This window comes from Vanellus vanellus (assembly GCF_965231255.1).
Source record: "Vanellus vanellus genome assembly, chromosome: 5".
In the NCBI taxonomy this organism is placed as follows: Eukaryota; Metazoa; Chordata; class Aves; order Charadriiformes; family Charadriidae; genus Vanellus; species Vanellus vanellus.
The window spans coordinates 32,159,640-32,170,750 of record NC_138910.1 but is presented as its reverse complement, the minus strand read 5'-3'; the positions used below and the strand labels follow the sequence as shown (position 1 = coordinate 32,170,750).

Below are 11,111 nucleotides of genomic sequence, written 5' to 3'. Positions count from 1 at the left end.
AAAAATTACCCATCAAGTTGCCAGATAGGAAGCCATATAATAATGAAAAAAAAAAAAAAAAGAATCAGGGATAAACATAGAAAATAAATAGGAATTCAAAAATAGTCACCACACCCTGAGAGCAGGCGGCAGTTTATCAAAAAGCCAAAGCAACTCATTGTGAAGTGGTTTTAATACATAAACAAGTCTCATCTTTAAAGAACTCATTTCACAGTCTATACTTTCAGGTTGTAAAGTTCCGTCCCATGCAATTTTAATATATATATATTTTATGTAAATATATATATATACACACAAAGTTGTAAATTTTCCTTCATGGATTTCATAGGACTTTTTCTTCCCATTTACTTGCTAGATGTCCCTTTCATAAGTGCAAGATTAATGAAGGCATAATCCTATGTGATTACAATGATTACTTCAGTCAGCTGTAGGAAGTGTAACACTCGAGTGTCTGTGTCAAGGCGATGTCTGATCGGGCAATGCTGAATTCATTCGGTTTGCACATGGATCATGCGCAATGGAAACAAACAAACAAAAAGTAAAAAGAGAAAAAAAATTAAAATAAAACCAGGAAATCCTTGGAGCAATGTATTGCTTTCTGCACTCCTATCTCACATTATCTCTGGTCGATGTCCGCTGGAGCCGCCTTGCTTTTGTCGGGGTTCTCCTCCTCAGGCTCCACTTTGTACATTTCCTCAGAGCCCTCCTCGCTGTCGTTCTCCTCCGACTCCGTCAGCAGCTCCTCATCCTTGTACTCTGCCACGTCAACCACCGTTCCCAAATGCTCTTTTAGCTTCCCGTGGTGCTTTACGTGGTAACGTTGGTTCTGGAAGAATTTGATGATGGTGTGTTTGGGGAGATCCAGCTGAGCAGACAGGGTGTGGATGGCTTCCTGATCAGGGTAGAGACCCACGTCGTGGATAAAGCTTTGAAGGATACCTAGAGCTTCCAAGGAGATCTTGGTACGGGATCTTGGCTTTTTGGCACAACTGTCCTCAGCAGGTGGAGGAGGAGCCTCTTCTCTAGGTGGGGAATTCTCCTTTGCGGGCTGGGACTGCTGTCTGTGCAGCACCTACAAGATCAAACAGACACAGACTTCATGTACATGCTGACCCCCTCGGTGCTTGAGGTAAGGGCACTTGTACAAGTCTTTACACAGGGTCTGCTTTGTTTCGGCGAAGAAAAGTACTAATTGATAGTAATTTCCCACTACCTTTCTCACCTGTAAGACAGCTGCACCAGTAACTACAGACTGAAAGGAGAAAGTGATATAAAAGGCAAATGATAGAAAATAAATATAAAACCACAAAATAAATAAGAAATAAAAAATGCAAGTAATAAAAAAAATATTAAATAGCCAAAATAAAAATTAAGTAAGAAGAATGTTGTGGTAATGATGACTATCCAGTTGTCCCATCTCAGACAAGTCATTCTCCCGCTTTGCTCCTCTTCTCCCCCCTCCTTCTTTCCTCTTGTCTTTTTGGGCTACGGACTCTCACTGTTTCTACAAGATGCCACATACCACAAAGGCCTAGTCACATATGGGTTTGTCAGGTGCTACTTTATCATGAGTAATGATTTGGCATTAAAAGCCAGCACAGCTGCTTTATGGAAGAAAAAAAAATAATAATAAAAGTGCAGAGATTTGTTAAGATTTCCCTTCTATGAAGAGTGACATTGTAGTCAGTTCAGTTGCTTCACAGAGCTGGCTTTAATGTGTCTCTTACTCTGATTTCTCTGTATTACATCTGTATTAATTTCACTAGTTGAGGAGTTTTGAGTTCAAATAATTATAGCCCTCCATTCTGAGAAACCCTCTGGGCAAACACACTTTTCAGTCTTGTAACAGATTTTCACCGGCAGCATCTCCTTTTTGGCAAGTTTAAAGAAAGTGTATGTAGCTCTTAATCTTCCTAACAGCCACTTAAAATGACTAAGAAAGGGTCTCCATGTGCCGCCCTTATTCCAGGGGAAAAAATACCTGCTCTGAATTGTTAGAAATACAGAGGAGCTCCATATGCTTTCTTTAAAACCAAATCTATACAAGAGAGATTACTGGCAAAAATCCCCTACAGGATTGAGGGCTGTATTTGCCCAGAGGTTTCTTCAGATGCAGGGAAATAATTATTAGAACTCACACTACAGAGCTAACAAAATCAATATGGATAAGTATTTCCTTCCACAAATAAGAGGGAATTCTGGCTCTTTACCCAAGAAGAAAACATCTTTGCTGCAAAACTGTAACATCCAGAAAATCAACCCTGCATTAAAGCTCTCTAAAGGGAAAAAAATAAGGATAAAGAATGGAAATGTGTTGAGAACTTGCACTCCATTTTACACACATACCGCACCCCCAGTAAAACACTACACGAGGCAAGTTATTACAGGAAGAGGGAAGTCCACTGTGAAATATCAGCCTGTTATGCAAATAAATAAAAAGGCTCTGTGCCGAAGAGCCCTTTATTCATTTCCTTCATCAAAGGTTGCTGTCACAGTAATTTATAACATCAGTGATCTCCAATCACAGTTTTTGAAAAGCACATCAAAGTCCCCAGCCACTCCCCACCACACACGTGTGGCCGAGGAGCTGAACCTGGAGGAGATGCTGTGAAAGCGACCCGACCTGCAGCCAGACACACAGCTGCACGTCCTGCCGACTGCAGCAAAAGTCACTGCTGCTGCTGCCGCTGCTGCGGCAGAGCGATGCTCGTGACAGTGACAGAAGCACCTGAGCAAGGAGGCAGCTTCACGGCAGCTCCACACTGTCAACTAAAAGCAGGTGTCACCGCCGGTGACAGGCAGGGCTTGCCATGCTCCTGGCAAGAGCCACTGGTGGGCAGAAGCGCTGCAAACATTTCTCGGTGCCAGTAGATTAATCTTCCTCTCAAGCACGTAAATACTCGGGGTGTCATAGACATGGAGCTAACCAAGGAGCTGGGGGAAAGCAGAAGCTCAAATGGAAGTGTCGGATATTCTGGTTTATGTTTTATTACATCTCTTGTAATAGAAGAACATAATGTTCTAATGAGATGAATCGCTCAGCTGCTCTTTGAGGATTATTTTTTGTCCATGGGTTTTTTTCAAAGAGAGGGACTGATGTTTCCAAATAGAGGGGTTACAGACGAGGGTCAGATCGTGCCCCTGCAAGGGCAGGGAGCACTGAAAGCAGCAGAGCTGGGATCGCTGACACTAGCCAAGGACCCAGCCCTGTAAATTTGTCACACAGCCCCTACCTACATTATCTCCCCTGTTGTGCCCTCTGGTCCTGTCCCCTGACATGGTAAGGCCCAGAGCAGTCAAAAAGAAAAGGACTTAACGCCACAAATAAACTGCCATGGAATTTACAGACAGCGTCACATGAAAAGCCTCAAGTAGCATTGCTAATCAGAAGCTGAATTCAAGTGGCAGCTAACAGAGATAGAAACACATCCAGAAAGAGTGTGAATTACTCAGTTCGTTCTTGTTGGAGTTGGAAGTGGGCTTTTTTTCCTTTTTCACTTGACAAATAGCATGAGAAATGATCCAGCCTGAAAAATGTTACAAGACTTCCAATCAAATATAATGACGAAAAAAATCCAACAATACAGGATCAGCAGCAGTAAAATGTTTAATTTGAAGGAGATGAAGAGATGCCTACAGCATCTATAAAGCAATCAACCAAAGAGAGGGCTGAGAGCAGGCGGGAAAGAATAATTTTACTTAACCCTTCCTTTTCTGGAGTGACCTCTCCATTCTCTCCAGAAGAGAAAACACATCACTCAGGGGTTGTCAGTGTAAAATTTTAGAAAACTGTTCTATTTTATTTGACTTACTGTTTTCCTAAACAACACAAAACCCCAAAGCTACTCTTATAAAACATATAAATCTCGTGATTTCACTAACTTCTGGGGCTTGCTCTGGATTTCCAGTGGCATTAACAAAGGATTTCGGCGACACATTACATATATACAAAGAGATGGATAAATGCGCAGAATTTCCTTCAGGTTTAGGCTGTGATCAGTTTTGTATTTCCTTCTGATAATATGAGCTATTTAATAGAAAAAAGCATGCTTTTCTATGGGAAACAGATCAACTGTTGAGACACACAATACAATACGAAATCTAAATTACCTTTTTGTTAAATATTTGCTTTGAACTACAATCGTAAAACACACTGGTCGATTTGGGCAATTTGCTTACTTCATGTCCGGCTCTGCACGCCACAGCCTCATAGAGGAAACTACCCATTTTTGGCAGTTCCAGATTTTCCAATTTTGGGGTCATTATTATGCTCTTAAATCTGCAGGTAAAATTTCCACTGGCTTCATGCACTGCTGTGCGTGCTCTGCCGTAACACTTTGGGTTTAGGGTCAGTGCTGCTAAGCTTCTGTACTGCAAAGAAGGAAACCCCACTGATCTTCCATGATTAAAGTACAGGCTGCAGCGCATTTTCCAGTGCAGATAAACCCCCCAAATGATGGTCTGACCTACCACTGAACACCAGGCATGTGGTGGGCTTCAGAAAGGATAAAAACGATGGCCACGCTCAGCTTTCCTTTTCCCAAGAAAGTTGGTGCTGGGCTCGGAAGGATGCACCATACCCTCCTTTCCCACTCCCCTCTCCTTCCTCTGTGCCCTTCCCCACCGCTCCACTGCCACAGGTGGGGCATCCTCCTCCTCCTCCTCCACAGCCACCCCCATCTGGAGCTGACTTCCCTTCCCCTCCCTCCCTCCTCACCGACTCCCCATCTACTTTCAAATCAAATGTGAAGATATAGATTTCCTTCCATGCCCACAGGACTTATTTTTTCCACCCCTTCAAGAGATTTCATTTTTAAACTCTACAGGCATGGCTGCCTTCTCAGCGCTTCAGAACAGAGCGGCTTTGGAAGACGCTGCTTTATGAAGGTTCATTCAGGCAGACTTTAACCCCACATACAAATTTTTTTCAAACAAATTAACCAGCCCTGATAGAAAACTTGCAAGAAAAAGAGTATAATGGAAGTTGACTTTAAAAGATAAAGTGACTGGTCTTAAATCGCACTGTACTGAAATATGATTTGAAGGCCACAATGAAAACCAGCTGGAAGCCATGTGTAAAATAGAATAGTACATGCCTACAGGGAAGGAAGTGAGATATTGAATGATTAAGTTTAGGGGAGTATATAATGTAGTGTATCATTACAGGAGTGATCAGGATTACTTGTAATAAGCTAAGGGTTTGTGGTCTTTCTAAAATCCAAAGCCAAGAATTATTGGGGGGAAGGGATCACCGTACTGTTTTACATGTATCTGCTCCCCACATCTTGGGACGCTCCCGCAGGAGAAACCTGGCTTCGGCAGACTGGGACAGCTGCATTCCCACAGAAAAGAGAGGTGAGTGAACCCAAACTGAATGATGAACGTCATGTAATTGCCGTCTGTGTCTGCACTGTATTTAATTTTGGCTGGATGCACTATCCCACTGATGTTTGTTTCCATTTCCACCCACTTTCTAGCTAGAACTAGACACGTGAAAATGGTGAGTCGTGAAGGGGAGCCGAGCAGGACACCGGAGCAGAGTACACACACAGCCTCAGGCACCAACTGCAGCGAGGCACCGTCTGACAACACTCGCTCCGTGAAATGCCACCTTTTGTTGCCTGAACAGCCATTGCAGTGGATTAGAAACAGAAACTGCAATTCTATGTGAAGACCCCGAGCTCTTTTGTTTCCTAGTGTGGTTCTGCTCTTCCCTTTGCAGACAGGATTAGTCATGTGAGCTCCTTTCCAACCAGTTTTGCTGAGATGATGAGGTGCCCCTTACTATGAGAAACACCAAAAAAGTTACATTCTTGGAAGACAAGACTGCCTTTGCAACAGAAACTGCCCTTGTTGAACAGACACTGCCTTCCTCTGTGCACAGACAGAGTGAGTACCGACAGGTACGTCAAGTGCTGTGTGCTGGCCAGTACCAGGTCTCATAACCCAAACCCACAAGGAGCTAAGTGGAATGGACTGGCCTTCTCTCCACAGTGGGAAGGGGTTTTACATTGCTCTCGCAGCCAGCCATGACACTGTATCACATCAAGGACTTTTATGCCAAAGCGGGCAAGTTTTTAGCCTGCTTAAATAGCCCAAAATAAAAGCCAGAGAGAATGCCCGCACTTTACAAAATGTAGGTTCAGTTCCTGTGTTTGGCCCATCTAAGACCAGCCATCTATCACATCCCCTACAAGCATTCAAGACGAGTCAGCAGGACTTCCCACCAGTTTGACTCAATGCAAGAATGGATTCACAACGTACTTCATGTAAGCAAGCCTGTTGGCAAAGCTCCTTCCCAATCACCGGCTCAAGTCAAAGGGAGGACAGAGGACAAGCCTAAACAAGGTGTTCAGCTGCATTTTACCGAGACCTGTAGCGGGAATTTTTAACACTTCACCGCTGAAAGCCGGGAGCTCGCAGGCAGCACCTATCTATCATGCGAAGTTTACTTAAGAGACAACCTCCATCACCTTGCAAAGATACCTTATACCTAGAAGGAGGCACCGTCTGTCCCTCTTAGCAGATCTTACAGCAATAATCTGCGGGAGATTATCTATTCAAATAACCAACTTTACACTCGCTACTCCCAGTCTCTCGCAGTTTATCTTCATATACAGAAACGTGCAAGAAGAGAACACCGCAAGCTGCTGCCATAAACAGGCTTGCACCCTGACAGCTTCCCAGTCCGGGGCTTGCAGGGGTAAAAGCATTAATTAGACGCAATCGCTGTGCCAAGACACTTTACAGGTTTCCTAGGAATGTCTGTACAAGAAAATGTAGCAGAAGTTACAATTTGCACCTGTGTTCATTTTGTTCCTCTTAAAAATGTGGTTGTTAGACTACTCTTTCTTTTTTTCCCTTTGCGAAACTATATTCATTTAGGTAAACACTGCAGCACTAGTCGCAGCTCCAAACAAAGTACTTTCTTTGGGCTCATTCTCACAGTGGTGATTTCACACCTTGACACCATAAAGCTGTGTTAAAGACTGTGGTTTAGTTTCCTTGCTTTTCTTGGATTACACAGTATCCTAAGGTCAAAACTGAGGAAAATCCAAAACTGTTATTAAAAAAGAAAAAGTATCTATGAAGTGATGACAAATTGCAGACTACAGGTGTTAGATTACATTTTGACTCCAGGCAGGTTTAATATACTTTAGTTTCCTTTTACAATTGCCCTTAGCAGGTAGTGTTATCGGTCAGGGATTTAAAAAAAATATACGGTACTCAATAAAAGAAGACCGTGTCAAAAGAAATCAATATGAGCGTGCAAAATGGTAGGAAGTCTGACATGGATAAATATGTTCACTTTCATCTAACTTCAGTCTGAGCTTCTTTTAATTTTGTAGCTCAAATGCTAGACGCACATGCTGCGCGTTTTCCAATGCAGCTCAGTAACTGCTTCACAAGAGTAAACACCGTTATTAGAGATAATTATAATACATGTTTGTGATATGATGTACCCCGTCTCATGCAAGCCGGACCAAATCAGCCAACCAGAGCTGGTGGCTACGACAACTTATCACCCAACAGCCCTGGGTCCTATTCAGCTGCAAAGACAAAGCAGTCACACAGTAAAAAAAATCCCGCAAATATTGAGGCTTTTGCTATCACCCTTCATCTGCTACTGACCACCACTGGAGCCAGAATACTGGATCAGGCAAACCCCAAGTCCTAAATCTTTCAGCTCTGAGGTACAAGTCACTCTCTAAGCCACGCAAAAGGGGAGTCAAAGGGAACTATGAGGAGAGAAACGAGTTCCACGGGGAATCCAAAGTCCAAGGCAAGTTTGGTTTCCAGGCTGGAATGTGAGCTGGTTGAAGTGATTCATTTCAACATCTTTGGAGCACACTCGCCACATGATTCCCTGTGCTTTACGGCGGTTGCCTTGCTTAAGGGCAGGAAATAGGCAGTGATCTGAAAACATGGCAAGACACTGAACAAACACCCAGTCTCTGAAATAGCAGCCCCATCCCGCAATGCTTCTCCAGGGCCAAACTGTCAAAACCGGTGAAAAAGGTGACTAAAAAGACAACAGGAAGAAAGAAAAAAAGTCAAAAAATAACAAACCTTCCAGTTGTGCATTGCTTTTGCCATGCAAAGTGATAAGCATAAGCATCAGCAAAACGCAATTAATCTTGAGTTGAAGGCGGGGGGAAGGTGTCTCCCCCCGGCACACACTGCTCCCATTAACGCTAACAGGAGCTTAGCTTGCATCAAAGAGCAAACACACCACACAACACTTTTAAGAGCTATCAACACTGGAGATAAAATATAAATTACAGCCTGATTACGCTGTGCTGCTAAGAGGCTACATGTGCAGCGTAGCTCGCAGTGAGAACTGGAGATGACCAGATAACTTTTGGACAGCTCTAAGGTTACCGGAAAACATCTGTGCGGCGGAATCTTTCCTTGTCTTTGCTTTGCTTTCAAGAAGCCGTGGCACTGCTGTCTGCACAGTTGTTTGAAGAATGTTTACAAATCAGCTTGACAAAGAGAAAAAAAAATTCTGCCATCACTTGACCACAATCATGATCTTATTCTTCAGTAATGCGTGGTTTATTTCCCTTTCCTGATCTCTGCTAATAGACAGCACGTGCCTACACAATAGCCACTATTTTGTCTGTATAATGTTAAAAAAATAAATCACAAAACTCTGACAATGCAGAGCAGCGTCCCGGTGTTTCCTGGGGTAACTGCTCTCCCTTGAACGCTAACTCAACTCTTCCCACAAAAGCACAGGCACAACTTTCATTGCTGTGCAAGTGCCTGAGAACTGGCTGATTTTATGGGGTAGCACAAATGAGCTCATGCTGATGAACGTTAGTGGATTAGCTCTGAATTTCCCATCTCTGGCTGGTTTAAGCCAGATTCTTAGGTTTACTGCATAGTAACTGTGGCCAGCAGTGGATATCCCTTTCTCGAATACCTAGCTGCGGCCTGGGAGGGCTGTCAACAACCACTATTAAGCCCGCAGGTGGAGCCAGCATGTACCTACTGTAGAAATACGCAACAGGCCAGATTCATTCCGGCTTCTGCTGGCACAAACCAGGGTGCTGGTGACGGAGAGGCCGATGTGGCCAGGAAGCGTTGCACAACGCCGCTGCAGACTCTCTCCTGAAGGCATTGGTGATGGATGGCTCCATTGTCTGGGGATGGGGCACGGCCAGCACAGCTGGCACGGGGGCTGGCTTGCTGCATCCCCCGGCAGGCAGGCGGGACTCTGCCGGCCTCGAAGAAGCCATGCAAGCCTCTCTTGCCTGTAACCTGCGGTAGCAAGGCAGCCTCCCCTTGCAAGGGAAAAAGCAACAGCCCCGTAAAGGTTCGTGCTGTCCTTCTGCGTGGTGATACTAACTGGAGTCCCACTCAAGTGGGACTCTCAACATCTGTGTGCGCGTCCAGGGCCACAATACCTTCCAGTTAACGCTTACTTTGTTCAAAACAAGACCATGAGCTTTGTGGGCCTCTGACTCACCTCCTCCCTGCTCTCTCTCGCAGCCCTAGCGAGGCACGCTGGGGTGCTATGGCAGGCAGAGCCCTGCCAGGCAGTTTCCAAATAGAGCCTGAGCTTGGTTGTGGCTGGAGGGAGGGTCTGCCAAAGATTTCGGGTCAGTTCTGAGTTTCCCCATCCCAACCCTGCTAATCCTAATGAGGAGCTGGCAGAATGCCACAGGAACTATGGAAACAACAAAAGGCTTTTTGGTTTGCATTTCTGCAGACAAAAAACTTCTGGTATCCTTTACACTTTCTTGTTTAATTAACACTACACATGTTCTCCTTTTCTTTGGAAAATCAGAAGCGTATTCGTTGGCAGTGTGAGCACGATCCTCCTTTACAAGCCCCAATCTAGAGCCATGCTTAAGGCCAAGCTCTAAACCCCTAACTATGGTGGCACGAATGGCGCCTCTATAATCATGCTGTTTTCCAGTTACTCAGATCAGGAGGAGGCACTGCATTCTATCAGGAAGGATATGTTTGGATTAGACACTGGATTCTGGGGGGAGGGGCAGGGGGATAATTATTTGTCCCATCAAACTGTTTTAGGTCCTTACAGATGGCTATTTGGGGTTCCAGGAATACCCAACTGTAATGCTAATTTTTACAATGGGGGCAGTTAGAAGTCAGAAGAACCTGACTGTTATGGTTAGTGAAAATAGTAGATTTGTGCTGATAAAACACGACTCAGCATGTTTTTTGCTTTCTAGACGTAACCACCAATGCACTTAATAACAGGACTTCAGCAAACTATACTGTGTGAATCAAACACATAAAAGTATAAATATTCCTTTTTTTAGAAAGCAAGTCTTAAAAAGTGCATTATAATCAACTACCATGGTAAAAGGCAAAATATCCAGCATTACCACACACGCAACGGGCATAATGTGCTTTATTATACCCTTAGCTTGAAACTGGGTAAATAAAAATCAAATGACCAAAGTACAGTCTCCCGTACAGATTAGGGCACTGAGGACAGGAGGCCTTGGAGAATGAGTCTGTAATCCTTTGTCTTCCAGATTACACCCTGGAAAAGGTGGACACCTCCAGAAGACTGAGGAAGCTGCGCTGCTGTTACTGCTCTCCACGTCTCACTACTCTGACTGGTACCTATTTTATAGGTTCTGGATGCTGGAAGAAAGTCTTTACGGAGAATAAACAGCACCTGCAGTTTATATTCACAGTACTAGAAAATACGCAATTGGGGAAAATATGCAGGTGTTCATTTTTAATAAAATGGCTTAATACATGGCCAGCGAGGCAGTATTATGACAAAGTAGAGGACGACACTGTTATGGCCCTAGGATCCATCCCTGGCTTTGCTGCTGCCTGCTGTGGGGAGCTCTGTGGACGGCTCAGCCCATGGCTGGCCACACACACATAATCGCAAGGGTAAGCTCACACTTAACACAAGCCTGCAGCTTGTGTAGATCTGTGTGCAAGGAGCCCCAGGCTTTTGCTAGAAATGCAAAACACCATTCTTTGCTTCATTAAGATTAGAATTGTGTGGCATTTTTCAGTCAAACATCGTTCTTTCGGTCAAAGATGTCGACTGAGTGACATCAAAGTATTGCCTAAACAAAGTCTACTTTGCCAAGCTGTTTGCCTGGGGCGGT

The 11,111-nt window shown here is 44.2% G+C and overlaps 1 protein-coding gene across 1 annotated transcript in view; it reads right to left on the bottom strand.

Annotated features, from left to right (window-relative positions):
* Positions 1-616: 616 nt before the first annotated feature.
* SATB2 (SATB homeobox 2) overlaps positions 617-11,111 on the bottom strand; it is a gene marked incomplete at both ends in the record, with an annotated part of 130,558 nt that continues 120,063 nt past the window's right edge. Inside the window, one exon of the mRNA XM_082484363.1 lies at positions 617-1,072. Within this exon, the coding sequence (XP_082340489.1) occupies positions 617-1,072 (456 nt within the window). The remainder of the gene's footprint in view (positions 1,073-11,111) is intronic.